The sequence below is a fragment of the Larimichthys crocea genome, chromosome III, assembly GCF_000972845.2.
Source record: "Larimichthys crocea isolate SSNF chromosome III, L_crocea_2.0, whole genome shotgun sequence".
NCBI lineage: Eukaryota > Metazoa > Chordata > Actinopteri > Sciaenidae > Larimichthys > Larimichthys crocea.
Window position 1 is genome coordinate 20,167,158 of NC_040013.1, and position 21,166 is coordinate 20,188,323.

The window sequence follows — 21,166 nt, forward strand, 5'->3', positions numbered from 1 at the left end:
GAAACTATCCATTCATATTTTTACTGGTCATATCTTTCCTTTCATAGGAACAATACTCAACCAAGACAAAATAGACAATGTGGTCAAAATAATATGAAAGTTTACTGGCATTTAAACCTCAGGTATATAAAGATAGAAAGCAGATACCTAATTTGTTCAGTGCGGTATTGTTGTTCCAATAGCTTGGTAACTACAAAGCCATATAAAATCATTTGGAACTACAATGTGTGGCATAATTAACACAGAAATATAAGCTAAGTTATTGGAATTCAAAAAATAGTTTCTTTTTGTTTGGATAAAACGTCAAAATGTGTCAAATATGCAGAAAACGCTGTCAAAATATAGTTACTGATTCCAGTGCAGGGACGTAAAAACTGTTGAACAGATAATCACATTTCATCCCACAGGCTTGGTTTTTACGATTCAGTACACAGCCTCATTCCTCAGTTTGTGCTGTGAAGAGCGAGGTGGTTATTTATTGTGTGAAGCACTTTGTGTTACATTTTGTTTATATGAAAAGTACAATATAAATAAAGTCCGATTGATGAAATGTATTTTCTAAATCATCTATCATACCATGGAAATATTGTAGATTCACCATTTAATCACAACACTGCTCAGCCTAATGGTGAAAATCTCTGCAGTAAGTGGGCCAATTTCTATTAATTCAGACAGAAGCATTACATAGCAGTAAAGCCTGACTGTAATTACCACTTTAGCCACTTAGCTAAATTTCTTAAAATGACTTCTGTTAATGCAAGAAACCATAATTCTTTCTTGGACAAAAGCAAGAGTTGCTCATCTTTTACCTAAAGATTTTTATTTATTCTCCAGTGACTTCTATGCGTATGCTTACAAGTCATAACTCAAAAGCAACATGAACACATAATCAGCAGCAGACTTTTGGAAGCCCAGTGTTTGACCTTTGCATAATGAGGACAATATCTGTAGGTGGCCCTCCAATTCCTGTCATCCCGCTGTGAAGCTCTAGATCCACACACATTTAACAAAACTTCTCTCTAGTCACTGAGTCATACCCGAGGATTCCCCAAAGACTTTCTTTGCCAGCATTGACAGTGGTCAATCGCGTTAGGCTCGGTGATCTGCTTCCATGGCAATATTCTGACCTGAGCGCTGAGACACCTGCTGGCAGTCTATACAGTAACCGGTAATGAGAAGAGAAAAGAGTCGAAGATGAGAGAGGAGAGGAGAGCAGAGGGAAGGGGGAAAAAACAGAATAAGAAAGCAAGGACAGGAGGAGATGAGTACAACAGACAAGAGAGAGACGCAAGAAGCAGGAAAGAGGAGGGTAAAAAGAACAAACGCCAAAAGGGAGAGTGTTTATCTGGATGTCACACAGGGGAAAGGGATGGGAAGCTGTGATTAGAAAGACAAATCACTTCATTCACAAAACATGAGCTTTACAGAGACGCACACGCAGCCAGCAAAGTGCCATGGAATGCCAGCTTTGACTGTTTGAGATAATGATGTATAAAACAGTAAACCGTCACAATGCTTCTTGTTACAGACTCAAAGAAACCACTGGAAGAAGTAACGTCCTGCCCACAGGACTCTCAAAACTAACAGCACATTCACTTTGTATTTGAACATAAATAACAGGCCCTTATTGGTTAGTCTCCAAATAATTTAATCAATATAACTTAAAGAAACACTCATGTGCATAAATATATACACTGTAACGGGAAAAAATCACTCCAAAAATCAATGCTGTGCACACGCAAAGGGTAATTGAATGAATCCAAGGGCATCAATCAAGATGGCTTCTGTGTGAGGACGCAAGTATCTAGAGAGGCTCAGATTTCCTTTCATCCCAGTTGATCCTCATATTGCTTACGGAAACAGTCTCCCACAGGAAAGAATTCCCAGGAACGCTCTTGGTACATTTTCCACACAAAGGATTCCTGGGAAACAGAACAGGGTGGTAATATACTTTTAGGAACTATGTCAGACTATGTCAGCTCATTAGATTAGTACACAGAGAATACAATTTAGATTTCAAGTTATTCAGAAACTTTTTCCAAATTCTACCTTGCAGCTCCCTCTTTAATCTTCACCTTGGAAATATACCTGCTGTATAGTACACACACGGTATATCTAGGGAGAATTGAGTCCAACTCAATTTGGAAATAGTACCCATTTGTCCAAAAATAATTCAGACTGATAAAAAAATGTTTATATTTTCTTCCTTTTATCACTTCTGCAGCACATCACATTTAAAATGCATTCTGTGCCACGGAGATAAATCCAATTTATTCCATATAAGAATGGACTTCTTATTTTTTATATTATAATATCATTTTATTTAGAATTAAACATGTCCTCATTTATTCTGATGCACAACAACAGAGGGAGAGAAAAAGATGCAGCTATTTTGAAATTGATAATGTTTTCGCTGATTGAAAGCTCACTTCAATTAAAAAAAACAACAAAACACTAACACTGGTTTGAGAGTAAAAAGAGAATTTGCAATCAAGGGGGTTCGCCCGGCCTGTATATTATCATAAAAGGTGCGTGTGGGGACTGATAGGGCTTTTGAAAGACAGTGTGAATACAGATTCTGTCTTAGTTGAAAAGGTTACACTACAGCTTTGTCACTGCCATGGCAAATGTTAAAATTAAAAGGTCATACAGCTTTGTCACTGCCATGGCAAATGTTAAAATTAAAAGGTCACCGAGACGAGGAGGAACCATTTTACAGGGGTGTATGAAAGAATGTGAGATTTGGCAATGACAGTACAATTGTTTAAAGAACCTCGTTCTTACTGTGCAATAAAACAGAAGAAAACTACTATACCTGCCCCGTGTGTTCAGTTTCATCCTTGTTAATAAGGTACATCAGAAAAAATCTGTAAAGGACACAGAGGAGGGATTCATGTCATAAACCTCCCATACATACATAGAGATTAACAGAAAGTTTTAGTGGGTGAGATAACGGCTGCACTTTGAAAATGAGGTCGAATACACTGATCATTCGTGTTTTTAAATTATAAATCACAGGGTTTCAAGTCAGTAAATCTTCACCAGGTGAGCTTAAAATGTTGCAAGGACTGTTATACATATACAGACATGAGCAGGCAAGTGTTTGTGAGTCTGTAAGAAGATGCAAACACACTTCGCAGGATCCATACTAAATAGGCTCAAATAAGCTCTTGCCATTGGCAATTATTGACGTGGCAACACATCACACTATTTGCAATTTGACTTTGTTAACTTAAACCTCTTTATCCCATTTAGGGGCACAGGATGTCCACCAGAGCTTGCCGTCTCACTCTTTTCTGGGACTGAGCTTTAAGCTCTCTGCCAGCCTAATTTGACTTTCTCCGAGTCTTTGGTTTGTGGAACGTCTCCAGGAGCTAGATGTATTAACGATGTATACGCACAAATCCCATGTGCACGCCTTTTCCCTTTTGCTTGTGAGCATCTTGCTGAAAAATCGCTGTCTTGAAACCAAATTATAAATGCAAATGTTGAGGTTTATACCAATAACAAGCCTAAAACAAAACAGAGTAACACATGGTGCATTGAAGTTCGCCAGTAATGGTTTATACAAGACAAACTGATACAATAATGGTGAACCAAGTAACCAGTTTTGGTTTTGCTTCTTCAGAGATTCTGGTGGAGCTTGCGGAACATTTACACTTCACTACATCTATAAAAAGTCTTTTTACATACCAAACTGTGAGTTTTAGTACTTGTAAAATCATTCAAAGTGATGTCAACTCACAGATAGTTGGCCAAGTTGTGCTCCTGCAGAGTGTGAGTCTCAAATCCATGAGGGACTTTATCAAAGTATTCGCTTCCTATTCCACATATGAAACATTTGGTCTGCAGGAGGAGAGATGTCAGACATGCAATGATTCATGAAACATACAACATGGATGTCTCTGGAGTATACTAAAAAATAGAAATAAAACTTAAAGTTTTAGTGGTGACTCAAACACAGTATTTAGTTTGCTTACACAACAACATGGCACATTTTAGGCTGTGTGATTTCGCAAAGACATTCAAAAGAGTCATCAAAATGACCTTTACCTAAAGGTATTGTGCTAGTAAAATGACATGGAGTATGTATTACAGGGTATTCCTATTTAGGGATTCAATTTATGGGAGGCTGCTGACTGCAGTAGAGATGGTTTTGTTAAAAATGTAACATCTGGGAAAAGCAGCTGTAACATTTTCAGTGTGATTCTGTTCTGAACTGTACCACAGATCTTTCTTTCATGCGATGTGTTCTTTTCCATGTAAAAGCACAGTGGGAGTGAACGTAACAGTGTTCAGCAACGTCATATGTGTACCCTTTATATTTATAGAGTATCTCACTACTGTTTGTCAGATCCTCTGTGCTGCCCTGTTGCAGTGCAGCCTTTGATTAAGCCTCTGCTGCACCTTTGGACTTGTTTGTCCGTTCTGATTAAATACACGTTGCTGATTGTCCCTTTTCGTCCTGCCTGCAGAGCCTGTTCTTGTTCACACCTGTTGCAGAGGCATACCACTGAGGGACGCATTCATCTCGGCCACCTGGTCGGTAAAGCTACTCCACAGGCTCCGACGAAACAAGCGTCACGTGTGATTCCGGTTGAGCGACTCTGAGCAATGTCATTTGTGGAATCGTAATTAAGGAGAAATGCATGTTCATTTTTATTTCTACAGCATCTAACCTTCAATTATTATACTGTAAAAGCTCCAAATGAACATTCATGCGCTGACAGCACTAATTGTGTCGTGCATGATATTTGTTTCAGAAATGTGTGCCGGTTACACTTTTGAACTTTCTGTAATTATTACCCACTAATTATTCAGGAGAAAGAGATAATGGTATCCTCTAATTAAGGCCACTGGTATGTGGTAAGCTCCCACAACAACTCAGTCCACCTAATCTACTCAATCTTGTGCACACATATTCCTCTCTTCAACTAAATTACTGAAGCATCCACCCTTTAAAAGTCTGGAGTCACAGTTTAAGTCTGAAACAGCGTTGTACATTGTACAACCTTGACAACACACAAAATATACTCATATAGTTTGGATGATAAATATCAGGAGGAGTGTTAGTGTGTGTATGTATGTGAGAGACAGTGTCAAATCTCACCTCCATATCCTCTTTCACCTGCTCCTGCTGGTCACGCAGTTCCCCAAAGGCATCAATTATTAAACCTAAAAAAAAAGAAAAACACCAACAACAGAGGATTGTGTGTACCTGTTGTTGCCCGGGTATGCATGTGCATGGCTGTTCTTGTCTCTGAATAACATGTGTCAATGAAACTTGGGGACTCGGTGGAATAAACAGACATTTTGTTCTTATTCCGCTTCCACATGAAAAATTCATCAAATGTATTCTAGTCAAACAAGGTAAATCAAATGTATTTGTGTGATATGTACGTTCTCAAGCTGAGCTGTAAAACAAATTCAGCGTGCAAGAACTCACCCTGGATGATGGCCAGGAGGATGACAACGACGAAGAAGAAAAATGTGATGTCGAAGACAACGCGCTCAACCTCAAACTCATCTCCAGCGGGGTCCACAATCTCGTCACCGATGCCCCCACCGGCACGCACTCCAACGTTCATGTGAAACATGTAGCACTGAAAGGAAATACGTTGATTTATTGTGTAGTATGCATAACATCTGAGAATGAGGACACTTCTGCCTCCAAACTATTCATGCCAGACGTGGATTTTTTGACTGTCTGTAACAAGAGTAAGGTATGAAAGAAGGACTGGAGGATTGTTTCCCAAAAGGAGGATAACAGGGGTCCAAGGATAACACACTATGTTGAAAATTCAAACTGAAAAACAACATTTGCTGCAGTTTCATGCCCGTCTTCATGCTGGTTATTTTTTGAGAGGGCATTTAAAGACAGGCAACATTAACATAGTATTTCACAGAACAGTCGAAGGGGTTTTTAATCAACATTCTTCACTTCAGACAGCATTTCCCCACAAGGAGTTTGTCTAAGAGTATGAGGCAGGAAGAATTAAGCATTATGGTGTCTGGCGAGGACAGTACTGTGCTTCTAAGAGACCAAGATATTTTGCACAAGAGACTTGAACAATAACAACATAAAAAATGTCTGATAAAACTTTGAAGAAATATTCAAACTTCCAAAAAGGTACTTTTTTTCCCCCCATACAAATTCATAAGACTAAAAAGTAGAGAGTGACATGTTTTTTGCTTATCTTTGGGGAGGGAAAAAAACTATTTCTGTTGTGGTGTGATGATGAGAAGGGATTGTAAATCACTGTCGCTGGAGTGCTGCTAAGAGTCAAGCATAAACAATAACACAGTGAGGGTGACTGAGAAATTTAATGTAATATCCAGTGCCTACCTCGTGGCAGGGTTTTATTTAAATGCTATCTCTGGCTACCCGCCTGCTCGTGTGAGTGACAGTGGAGTCCACATTAGAATTAAGCAGACAGTGGGGTGTTAACGTTGCGAATGGCCAAACAAAAGAGCTATGCTGAGGCTGCTGAGGAGCGGTTTTATATCCATGTGTCCATCATTTTATGGAAAAGCAGTGGGGGGGGACTCAACAATGGGGATGTCAGAATCCTCCTCTACTCCGCTCGATCTGGGAAGGTTGAAAATGAGGTGTCTGTGTTTGTACTAGAAAGATCAACATAGGGAGATATAGAGGAGAGATATAGGTAGATAGCATTCTGCCTCTCTATATACATCCGTGTGTGTCAATATTTACATTTACTCACAGTCAGCATGTCGTTGCACTTCATGTCTTGGGTGTCCTTGTCGTCACTCTTGTTGTAAAACTTCCTGAAGAAGTTGAAGGCCACGACAGTGTAGAGATACACGACAACCGCCAACAGGCCCACAGTCAGGACCAGCTAACAGACATGAACATACCGTAATTACAAAACAGAGGCAGATGGGCTTTAATACGCTTCTTCATCTTAGAAAAGCCCCCATATAACCCTACACCGTGAAAACAAACATCACGTGCGTGCAATCTGATGCTACGAATACACATTAAGACAGATGGATGGAGAGGGCTGACACACGACAACACAACACACACCTGTTTCCCGTTGTGTGTGACAGAGGAAAGAATGGTACGAAGTGTCTTGAAGCCCATTGCGATGTCCAAAAGATGGACAGCAAAGAAGAAGTTGTTATAGTGACCCAGAACAGACATGGCCATGTACCAGGCTAGGTACAAGAAGGACTGTGAGCACACACACAGAAGGACACAAACGCATAAAAATAGGCAATATAGATTACCAGGACAGATAGTGAGACAAATGTTGATTTTAGATAAGGCAGAATCACAGGATATTACCACCGTCACTTCTGGACCGAGTGCAATTGTATCTGACAAAATGGTAGCAAGGCAGAACACGAGATTAAACAAATTAGGAATAAGTCGTAAAATATCTGATATGTTTTACACACTCTGCTCGCTCATATTACATTATCTGTTCCCATGAATTGCAGGAGGTGACACCCTTTATCTTGTCTTTGTAGGAACAAGAGTGTACGCACAAACAAATCAAGCAAAATCCAATAAATATTAGACGCAACCAAACTTACATTGTCCGTGAATACAACTCCTACTTTCCAGACCTGGTACTTCATGTCAATGGAGTGAAACCTGAAATAAATAGCATTATCGCTCAGATACATGATGACAAGAACCTGGAAAAAAAAAGAAGTGTCCTCGGCTAAAATCAGGCCTTTGTTGCTCTAGTGTCTCTTCAAAAAGAGCCCGTCTGTTATATGACTTCATTTCAGAATGTCCTGTTCTTCCTCAAGTACAACAAGATGTTCTAGGACATTCTTTTGTCAGGCCACCACGGTTAGGTTACACACACACACAACCCTACAAACACACAACCCTACAAACACGTATACAATATTAGAGAACTGGCTATAAATAATGGCCTGAGATATTAAGAACCACCTGTCTGAAATGTTATTTCGAGGTGTTACCAACAGGCTCCAGACAAGAGCCGGACATCACAGTAAATATGCCTTGGTGTTAATGTTCCTCTGAATTCTCCTCTGCAAAAAAAACGTATTAGAGAGCGAGAGCTCTATTGATTTCCCAATTTAAACATTTTGTTTTCATATCAATGCAAACATACACGCGGCTGTCCTACAGAAGGATCCCACATCGCTATTTCTACAGCCACCTGCTCAACTGCATACGATATTAACCATCAAAGGCTTGAATTATGTATTATTTATAACAAGGATGTATATGCTATGCTTACATAAAAACAAGTGATTGTTTGAAGTTCTTTGCTTCTTTGATTTGTCGGTGTATGACAAATAGAGACGAGAAAAAAATATTTAGAATGCTTAATTTTGTCAGTAAAAAAGGCCAAATAAATGACTGAAGAGCTGCAGATCCCTTCAAGAATGCAGAATGATGAGCTTTTGAGTTTCTTGTTTTTTTTTCTACTCACAGAGCACTCCAGGCCGTCTCTCTCTTCAGTTTTGTCCTTTCTTTTCTCTCAGAGCTGAAGTCTAAAGCAGCCTGATCTAGACCTAGGAGTTCACTGATCTTCTCGCAGCCGTAAACGTCACCATACTTATCCATCACCTGACGGGGCAAGAAGACAGATTTACATTGTGACTACACCAACAAGTCTCTTCATATACTGTAGATAAGGAATGAGGAGAGATAACAAGAGGTAACTGGCTGAATTCTTCTGCACAGTCTGTGCCAAAGTGAGAAGGCAGCTTAGTTTTACTGACAAGGTGGTGCTGCTGCTTGTGATGGCATCTGAACAAAAAAAAGAGGATTTTTCTGATATGAATATTCTTTATTACCAAATGGCTGCTGGTAACTGGTCTGTGTAATTATTATTGACCATAATATTCCATTATATACATCATTTGTATTGCTCTACACTATGCATTGCCCTTCTACTAAATTGTGTCCTTATAGTACTTGGCAAGTGAGTACTTACTTAATTTAAATCTTATGACAGATGCAGAGTTTCTCCTTGTTGTGGTGCAGTGGCAGAAACTTTGTCACTTGATTTATTAACTTAAAATAAGAGGCAACAAAAGTCTAGTTTTATCACGGTGCCATTCTGTTATTATGAACAAAAGCACTTCAACGTATGGCAAGCAAGATCTACAACTCCCGAACTCAAAAGTGGATTACCAGAAGCACTTGAAGGTATTATGCCATCTTTTTTACTGCAGGCTCTCAAAATGATGCAACACAGAGTATTAAATGCAATGTGGCACTGCTAGATTTACTTTATATAGACAGAGTGGCCACCCAAGAGGCACAGAGCCTTAAGGCAATGCAGAAGTGCTTCAAATGGTCGCTAGTCTACTGTAGAGCCAGTTTATCTCAATTAAAGGAAATTCAAATCAATACGTTTCTTTCATAAGACATTAGGAGTTAAATAGTGGTATGGTATGGTAAATGGTATATTTTAGAGCATGTTTGCTCAATTGAACATTGTATTTCTATTCATTTTGTGGCAGGTTTGAAACAAGATGCACTTACTGTACATAGATAAATAAATCAAAAATACATAAATAAAAAAAATGGTGAAACGACCACAGACTCCTATTGAGCTTTCATTCCTGTCATTTAGGCCTCTCTACCTGCCCACAGAACTTGTTTGTCACTGTTGTATATATTCACCCTTGTGCTGATAACAAGACTGCTGCTTGTGTAATATATGCCACGGTGGCTAAGTTAGAGAAATTGCTTCTACTTCAGCGGCTGGTCCATAAAAAATGTACCGCCTAACGTTAATTGGCCCACAAGAGGGGAGAGGACACTTGACTGGTGCTTTGGTAATATTAATAATGCTGACAAGGGTTATTCATAATGTGGTCTATCTATAAACAGAGGCTCAAATCCAGCAAGGCTGATCTAAGGCCTATTAAGAAGTAGAGTGGGCAGTGCCTTAAGGGTTGTTTTGACTGCACAACATGGAATACCTTTATTGACACTTGCAGAGACCTGGAACTTAACTCTGTGATGGACTACATACAATTTTGTGTTATCCCTGTAAAGACCACTGCGGTTTTTCCCAAATGATCAACCATGGGTAAAAAGGAAAAAGAAAAAGAAACGGTGGCATTTTGAACAAGGGAACGTGTCTCAAATGTTAGCTGAAACTAATTAAAGATAATTAAAGTTACACAAAGCTAATTAGGCAACAACCTCAGTTACCATATATGGGCATATATTGTTGGTTGGAGTAGGCCCAGTTTTCTCAATCCGAGCACCAAGTAAACTAAAGACATTATTATCGACTTTAAGGCTGGTAACAACACCCACACCGACAAATGACGAAATAAATAAATCAAATAGGTCAGAACAATAAAAAGTGCCAAATTGTCATGAAATCCGAACACAGCATCTATATTTAATGTGTAAGCTGAGACAGTTTAGAGTGGATATATAGACATATATTGACCCTGTTCAATCGCTCCTCTGTTGAGAGCATTTTAACATTTTAAGTGAACAATAAAAACAAACTTCATAAGATAGACCTGGGAGTCCTGATTGGGAAGGAGGGCAGGCAACTATTAGAGAGGTATTACATCCCATATTTAGTGTGTTTGAGCTGGGAGACTGCTAAGACGGCACAGGGTGCTATTCCTCCGAACCAACTGGGCTTGCAGATCATTTGCCTGACAAATATTGCGCTGCTGAACAGACATGAAACTAAAATAACCAGACCTCTGTGTGGAAGAAACATGCAGAGCACTTTAATGATGTGTGGTGAATAGGTCCATAATAATGATGAGGCGCTGTTGTTGTCATCGGTGATATTATATTTGTCTGTTTATGTGACAATTTCTGTACGGCACAAGATGAATTTGCTAAAGCACTCATCCATCCATCCAATATTTAGCTGAAAAGGAATATCATTTAAATGACTATCTTTCTCTACAATATACTATCTAAATAAAAATGTTCTTAAAAAGAAAAACAAGACAAATGAGTCTTGAATCAAAGAATAATTACATCTTCCTTCATAACATGAGAGGCAATCAGAACGAGGGAGCTAAAAGTGTTGCACTGTCTCTGGGGATAATAAAATCCGCTTTGGTACCTGATAGGGGAATAATTACACCTGTCATTAAATGGCTCATTAAATTTCAGTTAGTTTTTTTAATGCAGTGTCACTGAGTGAAATATGCACACAACTGCAGAGATAGATAAGCACCTTTGGGAAGGAGATGGATAATATTTGTGTTGTTGGGCTTCTCTGATCTTACCTTCCTCTTCACAAACTTATCCCAGTAATTACTTGGAAATGATCTGAAAAAATAAACAATATAGACATATATATATATATATAAATAAATATTAATAATTAAAAGAATACATGCGATATAACTATAAACAGGTGCCAAAAGTAAAATATGTGCAAAATATAAGACATGTTCTCATTTGGTGGTAATATGAAATCAGCCCAGTTGATCATGTCACTATGAACATACGGTGTGTTAATGACCAGTCGGTCCCATTGCCCTTTGATGTCCTCCTCAGGGGGCTGCTCTGTCACATACAGCCCATCAAACTCCAGCCGTCGTGCCACTTCCTTCTCACGTTTGAAGATCACTAATGGTACCTGTCAATCAAATGCGTCCAAACAATGATCGCTCGACTCTCTGAATAATCGGTTTGTCTGTTAGTAGCAAGAATTCAGATTATGGATTGGTTAGCAATGGGCTTAATGTCAGTTCTTCTGTGGTTTTATATATAAACTGACTTGAAAAAGTGAAATGACTTCACTATAAATCTGCGAAAGCACGCAGAGCCTGTATACCTTGAGGCAGTAGTAACCGATAATACAACAGAAGGAGATGATTGTGTGTGCCACAGCCAAGAAATGGAGCGACGGCTCCATGTATCCACTGCTCTCCTCCAGCACAAAAAAAACTGTCCCCTTGTTGTCAGCTTCAGCAGCAGAGTCCTGTTTCTCACTGTAAACAGATGGGATCACTCCTTCCTCTTCTTGTGATGCAGGCAAGGATGCTACCTGAAAACACAGTAAGAAAGCGAAAAACAAAGAGTTACTTTTTTCATGAAATGTTAGAAACATAGTATAATGCAATTCAAATCAACAGCACGAAACTACAGCATCCGAAAAGCAAAAAGAGTTAGATAACGCCTCTCTGACGGTCTGTGGTGTTATACTCCTAATTTAGTGATGGATGTATTTTGTTTGTAAGTCTGCAAATCAATTTATTAAAAGGCTTTTTCATTTCACTCCTGCATTAGTGGAAAAATGCGCCTCTCTGAGTCCTATGCATAATATTATTGGATCATTATTACTGAAGCATTATTGTGTATTTAGCATTTGTCTGGATTGGTCTAAGTGCTGCTAATGATGTTTACTGCTGTGTGGTTTATATCCAATATCTTATGCAATGCTATATTCACATTCTTGTATGTGATATTGAAATCTCTAGAGTGACTACAGTAGTAAATACGTCTGTCAGATAAATGTAATAAAGTACAACATTTTCCTCTCAAATGCAGTACAGAATACTACAGTAAATATACTATATAAGTGCAATACTTGAGTAAAAACTGTAATTCTTTTGTAGTAGAATTTCACAAGCACACTCTTACCTTGTAGAAGAGGAGAATGAAGTTGATTGAAAAGGCAACGAACAGAGCCAACAAGCGCATATTATAAAAGTTCCTTGCAAAGCAATTCTGGAACAAAAGAAGGAAAAGCTTTCAAGTGTTTTCTGCCTATATATGCAAATTGAAATGCTTGCGAGCGTGTCTTTATCTGTGATGGTATACGTATCATAAGTTTCTATTACCAGCAGGCTCTTGTTGTGCGTGCTTATCATCTCCCAGAGGACTGACTGCTGGGTCTCTGGTTCCTCTGACTTATTCGAACATCTCCTGGCTCTTGTCTCCGTTCTCTCCTTTCCACTTTTCTTCTCAGATTCTTTCCCCCTGCGAACGGTCCACGCACAAAGAGAGGGAAGGTCAAAGAGCTTTATTTTGACAAGGGAATATCTTAGATGATGTAATAATAATAAACAATTGCCTCTATTTTTTTTTTTACTTCAACAGGCTCAGCATGTAATATTTAGTATGTTATGAGGAAGTTAAATAATCCCTCTTTGATATACTGATAAAACAAGACACTCACTTTGCGTCTGACGTTTTCTCATTTTCTGTTTTCTCCTCTGTGGCAGTGTGGGCCTTAAGTGGCTGTCAGTAAAATTATGAGGAAATCAAAAATTAATATGATTCGTTACATTATCAAAGAAGTACAACATTTAAAAAATATGCTGAAAAACTCTTGTGAGTAATACAACACACGGAGAATCAAAGACAAGAACAGTCTCATATCCAAAAGTTCTCCATACCATCCCAAGATGCTTCTCAGAAAAGTCAGCGGTGGCACTTGTTCTGGAGGTTGTGTTGAAAAGGTCAGTCAGACTGGCAGTGAGGTCTTGTGTTATAAGTCTGTATTGACTTCCATCCTTTTTTACTCTGAGGCCGAATATGTCTGACAGTACATCCACCTCCCTGGGGGAGGTCACAGCTGACACCTGCCCGATGTCCCGAAATTCTCTCTGGGAAGACAAACTGGCAGAGTACTTCCTCAGCCGATCCACACCACTTGGCACCCCTGTGACCTCATCAAGAGTTGGCTCATGGATCCCACCCAACAAGTCTGATATCCTCATCCTTTTGGCTCCCTCTATGAGCCCACCACTAACAAATGCTATGTACAGTACATATATGATGCTATGAACTACAACAGAAAGACACCGTACCTGAGCCATAAAAATCAATCTGAGCAAGAAAACAGCTGACATAAGGATATCCTTCAAGGTCATCTTCATCAGTGTCTTCAGGTTTTTGACAGAAAGCACAGATATTAGCACTAACAGCCAATGATACATGAAAAACATCCCTTTGTTGTCCAGCTCTTCTTCTTTGCTCTTTTCCTCTCCTCCTTTTTCAGCACACCTCTCTCCGGTGTCAGAGCCAGATATCGTGGCTGCAAGCTGCATTTCAAAGATGGTGTCCTCGCAGAAATTAACAAACATCTCCATTTTCTCCTTCTCTCCACCCTCGTTGACCACATCAAAAATGAACTGCCTCTTGGACTCTTTCACCTGAGGCTTCTCCCATTGTGTGCGGCTGGATTCACTGATCTCAAAGTAGACACGTTCAATGCGCTTCCCACTGCCGAGGATCTCAATACGCCCAAGATAGGGTTGGAAGTATGTCAGGACACACTCTGCCAGCTCCAAGAACGTCCTCAGCCTTGAATCGCTGGGCATGTGTTCGGACAGGTTAGTAAGGAGAACAGCTATGCTGAAGCTGATGTCTTTGGCTGGCTCATGGAAACGATCTACAAATGCCTCGTAATTCAAGATTTCACTTTCATCACTTTCTGTGCAAGAGAGGAGGAAGTGAGTCTCGGCTTGAGAGAAACGCCTACAATTCTCCATGGCTTTCTGGAAGTCCTTCCTGGAGATGAAGCCCTTACGATCGGGGTCATACTCTCTGAAGGAATCCGAGGAAGTGAGGTCTTTAAGTTTGAGGAACATGTCGAAAAACTTGAGGATCATCTCCACATTGCCTGATGATTCCACCAACATATCCACCATCTGCTTTCCAATAGTTCCATTAACAACGTTACCTGCAGGGAAAAAAGAACAGCATAGAAATAAATTTATTAATGATAACTTGTAATCTTTTTAGGATTATAAATTGTGGAAAAAAACAGCACAGAAGTGAAAATCTTGCCTTCTAACATGGAAAGCAGAAAAACCACCATGTCCTTTTGTAAATCCAAGAGCCCTTTCAGAAGCTCAATTTGCCTTGAGTCCTGTTAGAAAATACATTTCAGCAAATGTAACTTGTCATTTCATACACATTACCAGAGGCAGATTACAATGTGTGCAATTAACAATAAATGTTTTTTAATATTATTGCCAGCAGACTTAAATGAGGCGTGCCGGTGTAGAAACTCAGTACAATACATGTTATGTTTCAGCAGAACTTTAGAGGAGTCCATGCATGAATATACCTGAGAGAGCTTCATCTGCATATGTGCAAAGACATGAAGGAATCCCACAACAGCATCCCACAGACGACTGTGAGCTAGACTTTGTTGGTTCCCAGTGCATGGGCCCTGCGTGAACACACTGACAATGTGAGCTGCATCATTAAAGCAAACATCTCGTTTCGCAGAAAGACAAGTCAGCTTTCAGATAAATAATATAATATGGCAAAGAGCCAGAAGTGATGATTACACATGAAACACACTTGACACAATAACATGTAATGGAAAAAAAGGCTGACCTGTATGTACTCAGTGAGCGTGTTGAAAACCTGTTTGGCCACTTTGATGGCCTTGGAGAAGTTGTGTTGACCGTGTACATCGATCACATCCTTGCCTGAGTAGTACCAGTAGAAGTCACTGATTGACTCCTATGGAATAAGAAAAATGTTTATTTTAATAAGCTTAAACCATTTTAGAAAACATCAGACGAATAGAAGACTAACTATATTGTCCAAATTAAATCAAAGGAAAACCTGTCTCTGTGTGCTTACCTGTACTCTCAGTAAATAGTCCACAGTGGATATTATGATGTTGACAGTGGTGTTGTTGCCTGTCTGTGTTCTCAGGTAATTCTGGAAATCTAAAACGTAAAGTAAGAGCACGCTGAAAGGAGCACTGCATCCTATGTAGATAATGTAGTGAGACAATGCACATCTTCTAGAGCTAAGCAGCAGTTATGAATCAGTGCGAAGCTCTCATTAGCACACCATGACACCAACATGAAGAAATAACAATTCAATTAAGTATGTGTCTCTTTATTTTTCATAGACATCAATATAACTTAGGTGATCTGTGTCAGTGTCTAAGGGGAAATAACCTGAGTTGTGTCCTTCACAGAGCAGCTGTAGAAAACGGAACAGGTCACAGGTTATGTCTTTATCAGGCATCACCTTCTCTCCTGAGAAAAGGGCAAGAAATAAGAAGGATCAAGGGCAAGGAATAGAGTGTTACAGGAGAAAAGGTACAAATAAAAAGAGATACATGTGAAGGATTTAGAGAGGAAAGAGAACAGAAAATAATGGAGAGAGAAAGAAAAAGGGAATTTGTTGTGTGAATTCAGAGTTTAGAGGGATAACATAGGGTGAGGCTCTATGCTGTGACATGGCTTCACAGAAAGAGATTTTTTTTTTCTTTGCTTTATTTCCATATGAATACGGTACCTGAGCTCTCGTCCATGGCCATGCCTAATCCCTCTGCTTTGTTCTTCCTCTCAAATGCATTCAGATCCAGAACACTGGATAGCAGAAAGACACACACAAAAAAAGATTCTGCACTGTAGACGAGGCTTTGTGACATTTGACGGGACTTTTCATTGAATTTTTCAACATTCACTCACCTACATGACAGCATAAGTCCAGCTATGCTCTGAAAGAAGCCGACATCGCGCTTCTCCCTCAGATAATCCAGCATTTTCTATCAAATAAAAGCATCAAAGAAGAGATTGATAGGTGGAGGAGTATCTTATCTGGAGCAGATATGATTAGATTAAAATGATTTATTTTTCCAAGGCGCTGTGTTCATAAGAATTTGATTTTGGTTAAGGAAAAACTCAGAAAAGTGCCGAAAAGTGGGCCCTTTAATAAAAAGACTAATGTAGGGTAGAGTCCAGGTCTTCGACATAAGTGATGGGCTCATTAAGTTAGCACATAATGTGTCACAAGGACATCTGAATTCATCGTCACATCTATTGTGCAGCCCACAGTAAACCACATCTTCCACCGTTCACAACTGTTTCCATATTTCCGCTGTATTTTAACCCAATATATTTGTTTAATATACAGAATTATCAATGCAATTAATCAAGCAATCTGATTTAGCTGCTGCAACAATCCTGTTTCTCAGTATCACCTAATCTAATCTATATCTTCTTTATCTTTTCTCTTTAGAATAAGATTTTGTTTCATGATATTAAAATTTCTAGTCCCTGCCTGAAAGGGAGAAAAGGCAATGTCAAAGACTTGTTAATTTGCAAACCCATTTTTGGAAAGCCACAAATGCAGAATTTTACCTGTTGAACAGTGACATTTCCTCCGCTGAGAACAGCAATACCCAGCTTCAGTGTAGGGGCAATCATGGAGCCCATGGCCCCTGATGGGATGTGGAATTTATCACAATCAGAGGATGTAAAGTGCTGCCTCAAAAGAATAATATTACATAAAAGCTTTACTTTATCCTCAGCTACGGAGTCTGGGACTTAGCTTATCTTAACTAAGCAACATATTGACCTTCAGTGGTAGTTCAGTAGTTTAGTTTTTAACCTTTACCAACCTTTGCTGGCACTGATGGTTTGCAGGACCATCTCAGAAGCTCCTCGACGATGCAGCCTGGCCTGCTGGTACAGTAGCTTCTGTTTCTCCATCTCCTTCTCCTGAGCCACAGAAAAAAACACATTTACAATAATACAATAATACATTTTTGCTCACTGAACATAACTTAAATGTCAATAAAATAATATTCATTTTAAGAATGCATTAGAAGATGAAAAGTCAATATCAAGATCATTCACTCACTTCAAAGTTTTCAACCTCTTGCTCAACATCATCATCGTCGTCGCCGTCCTCTCTGTGGCAGCTCTGGGAGGGTAAATGTGCAACACAGTGTCATGATAAAACAGGATTAATTATTAAGCTAATGTAAAACAAAACAAGCAAATTTGATGACAAAAAATAAAAGACACACACAAAGATGTGAAAGTAGAAAAAAATAAAGAAATATTAAAAGAGATCTGGTTAAAATTTTATAGTTTATGTCTCTTTAGTGTTTATTGCTGGAAAAATGTTAGTTACCCAAAATAAGCAACCTCTACAAAGATTTTGGTCATTCTTCAAGAATGATTTAGAGTCTATTACCTTGGCCATAATAGCAGCGTAGGTCTGATAGAGACGGTCATTCCCAAGCTTACTGTGAACAAGGAAGATAGATGAGATAATAATGTCAAGGCATGGACATATGCAGTATTGTTCACTAACAGGATTCAGGCCAATCTGTAGCCGATGCTCACTGGATCTCGTCACAGCACTTAAACATCATTCCCTTGATTACACAGTTACAGCCGCACATCGAAAGACCTCTAAGCGTGGATCTAGAGTGTGACTATTTCACTCAAGTCTAGCACATCTACAGTAGAATCTGTCTGATTTGATCACACCTCTGCAGTGTATCAAGAAAGAGTACTCTCCTACAAAACGGTTGATTTAATGTTGTGCTCTCAGACACCATTTGAGTTGCTGCAGGAATATCATGAGGATATAGCAGCGATATCTCATAGGGATTGGTGGAAAAAACAGTGGCTCGGAGTGTTGTTCAGCTCAGTTGGTAGAGCAGCCGCCCCATGAGCGAAGGCTCAGTCCTTGCCACGGCAGCCCAGGGTTCGAATCCGACCTGTGGCTCTTTCCCGCATGTCATTCCCCGTCTCTCTCTCCCCACATTTCCTGTCACTCTTCAGCTGTCTCTATACAATAAAGCTCAAAAAAGGCCCAAAAAAATATCGTAAAAAAAAACAAACAATGACTACAGGTGTTAAAATAAAAATAAAAACAAGCTTCTGACCAATTTAATATCGACTTTCCATGTGATTGGTTTGACCAGTTATAAAAGTAGACTGGTTTTTACTGCATGTGATCTTTTATAATGGACATGCACACACAGACAGACACACACACACCTCCTTTCTGTCAAGGCGCTTCGACTGAAGAGTGTAATGAGTTGTAGGAGGGGATCGATTGGTTTGGCATTGTCTTGCTCGTCCTTTTCTTCCCCTCTGTCTCCTCCACACAGCTCCATCACTCCTCCCCTCTGCAGTCCAGGGAGAGAGTAAAGTCACTAATGTGTGCTCTTAAGTAAGGTCACACGCTGACTGTCAACAGCCTCAGGTGGGGACGGTGGTGGTGAAGACCTCTGTTACATATACACATACTGATGACAATGATGATTCAACCTGATTCAATACATTTGAAATGTTTCAAGATTTAATAAGATAATATTACATTAGTGGATGCACAATGTTACATCAGACTTGACCACAGTTAAATATTCAAGTGCCCTCCAGGCAGCACTTACTCCATGTGGTAACAGCTCCATCATTCTGCCAGTCTTGTCCAAACCTTGTACCTCAGTGTGTACTAATTCTAACTTGGGTGTGAGAATGTAGAGTGTTCACACTAAAATAACAGCAAAATTAATAACACTGAAATATATAAGAAATATGACTTGCTTTTCCACTCAGAGCTAAATCCTCGACAAGCTTCTCCTCAAAGCTGTGGTCCTCAGCTGAGATCCAGGATTTATTGTAGCCTTGGAGGAACAGGTTGACAGCCCTGTGCCTGGGGAGGTGGAGGAAATGGTGAAGACACAACAAGACGTTTGCACTGGTTTTATTAGGAGTAGACAAATGCAAATGTGAGTCAGAGACAAAAACTGTTCAACCATAAAAGTGCTTTGATTAGACCCATTCCTACTCATTCATCAAGGACTGTTATACCAATCCAAGGTGATAATTAGTGCATCCACCAGAGAGTAAAGAGTGCTAACCCACAGCTATGATTCATGAGACACAAACACCAAATTACAATTCCTATATCACCTACACAGCACACAGAGCCACAGGATTTTCATATGCTAATTGTTTGCTCCTGCATATCCCCGACATGGCCGTGAATAATTAGGTTTAACATTACCTCTCTATCACAGTAGTAGCTGTCACTTACACATCCAAACAATCTCATAGTCCTGTGGTGCTACTGTATAAGTTCATATATCATATTTACCATTTTTAATCTGCACAGTAAAAAGACATTTGTATGGCAAAGAAAGGAATTCAACAAAATGTGATGATACTATGTTTCCTGGACTCATTTTAGGTCTGTCAGCACAATGAAAATGGGTCTAGCACAAATTAAATTACTGTGATTTAAAGAGAGCATCACTTAAAGGCTAACTTGTTGATTACCCTTTATTTCCTAATTTTTCCCTCACTCTTTATTTTGAAGCTTACGTGTTAAATAAACTGGTCTGAAAAATAAAACCTACATGGCTTATCGTTAGATGATCATCACCCTCTGACAAGACTCATTCAATGCAAAATGTTCACTCATACTATATTTAAGAAGCAAATCTGAGAACTAACCCATATATCAATGATGTGTTTGTACCTGGGTAAGTTGTAGAGGGGAGCCATCCTAAGGCAGGCCACCACTGCTCGTTTCCTCTGTTTGGATAAGACTTTGTGCCACACAGGTTTTTTACTTCTCTGCGGGTGTTCCACCTGACCCAAAAACCAAAGATAGATAATGTAACAAGGTAGTGCACAAGAAGTGGTTTCAGTCGTAGCTAGTGTGTAGCATTTCACCTTCATGTATTTGTCTTGCATCTATCGTTCACTTGCACTCCAGAGACTACTTTCTTGAATGTAGAATAGTAAAAAAGTAACTGGTGTTTGGAAGAACACACATTTTCTGAATAGACCAAATCCTAACTTTCATTGTCAACAGCTCCAATCAAAAGCATAGCACTTTATTTAGATGACAGTGCAATGGTGAGTCAGCATGAACAATACCAAGACCCTGAAACTGAAGCAGCTAAAAAGGAACGCACCCTCATTGGTAGTATTTTTGAAAAATGTGCTTTACCTATTGTGACATGTCAAAAAAGGTTATTTTGTGTCACTTTAGAGCCAACACTTGGTAGTATCAGTATACATTTTCAGCAGTTTGATATCTGAATGCATTGCTGTTGTTTTTATATTGCTTTAAAAGCTCACCTGGTCCAGGTAATACAAGACTCGAGCTATTTCCAAAATGCTGTCTGCAGTCCTTTGGGCGTCGACGATGGTCCCTAGCTGACTCTGCTGTTCTACATAAAGGTTCTCCTGCCTCAAGCAGTTTGATTCCTGTAAAGAGGAAAAAGAGTGACTCAGTTATTTCCTTTTGCTGGTATTTCGAGCATTAAATTAAATACATTTTCAGAAATAGATTGCAGGAGAGATTCTCGAATGTATTACAATTTGCAAGTAAAGAGAATTAGCAGTCCAGAACAAGAACATTTTAACAGGGTGAAACGTGAAATAAATGAGCGATGGAAAACATTCACAGGCTAAT

General features: G+C 39.3%; 1 protein-coding gene across 1 annotated transcript in view; it reads right to left on the reverse strand.

Moving 5' to 3' along the window:
- The window catches only part of ryr2b (ryanodine receptor 2b (cardiac)), a 62,418-nt gene continuing 41,252 nt past the window's right edge, over positions 1-21,166 (reverse strand). The window contains exons 74-104 of the mRNA XM_027278254.1: positions 20,830-20,958; positions 20,222-20,334; positions 19,285-19,393; positions 18,736-18,866; positions 17,921-17,972; positions 17,582-17,644; positions 17,340-17,439; positions 17,080-17,159; positions 16,408-16,484; positions 16,232-16,305; positions 15,889-15,969; positions 15,563-15,651; positions 15,311-15,439; positions 15,036-15,140; positions 14,753-14,834; positions 13,357-14,645; positions 13,137-13,198; positions 12,799-12,937; positions 12,599-12,685; positions 11,790-12,002; positions 11,461-11,591; positions 11,236-11,278; positions 8,442-8,578; positions 7,564-7,624; positions 7,052-7,198; positions 6,726-6,860; positions 5,447-5,603; positions 5,111-5,175; positions 3,746-3,846; positions 2,816-2,867; positions 1-1,922 (exon numbers count right to left, since the gene is read on the reverse strand). Coding sequence (XP_027134055.1) covers positions 1,827-1,922; positions 2,816-2,867; positions 3,746-3,846; positions 5,111-5,175; positions 5,447-5,603; positions 6,726-6,860; positions 7,052-7,198; positions 7,564-7,624; positions 8,442-8,578; positions 11,236-11,278; positions 11,461-11,591; positions 11,790-12,002; positions 12,599-12,685; positions 12,799-12,937; positions 13,137-13,198; positions 13,357-14,645; positions 14,753-14,834; positions 15,036-15,140; positions 15,311-15,439; positions 15,563-15,651; positions 15,889-15,969; positions 16,232-16,305; positions 16,408-16,484; positions 17,080-17,159; positions 17,340-17,439; positions 17,582-17,644; positions 17,921-17,972; positions 18,736-18,866; positions 19,285-19,393; positions 20,222-20,334; positions 20,830-20,958 — 4,329 coding nt within the window. The 3' untranslated portion in view covers positions 1-1,826. The remainder of the gene's footprint in view (positions 1,923-2,815; positions 2,868-3,745; positions 3,847-5,110; positions 5,176-5,446; positions 5,604-6,725; positions 6,861-7,051; positions 7,199-7,563; positions 7,625-8,441; positions 8,579-11,235; positions 11,279-11,460; positions 11,592-11,789; positions 12,003-12,598; positions 12,686-12,798; positions 12,938-13,136; positions 13,199-13,356; positions 14,646-14,752; positions 14,835-15,035; positions 15,141-15,310; positions 15,440-15,562; positions 15,652-15,888; positions 15,970-16,231; positions 16,306-16,407; positions 16,485-17,079; positions 17,160-17,339; positions 17,440-17,581; positions 17,645-17,920; positions 17,973-18,735; positions 18,867-19,284; positions 19,394-20,221; positions 20,335-20,829; positions 20,959-21,166) is intronic.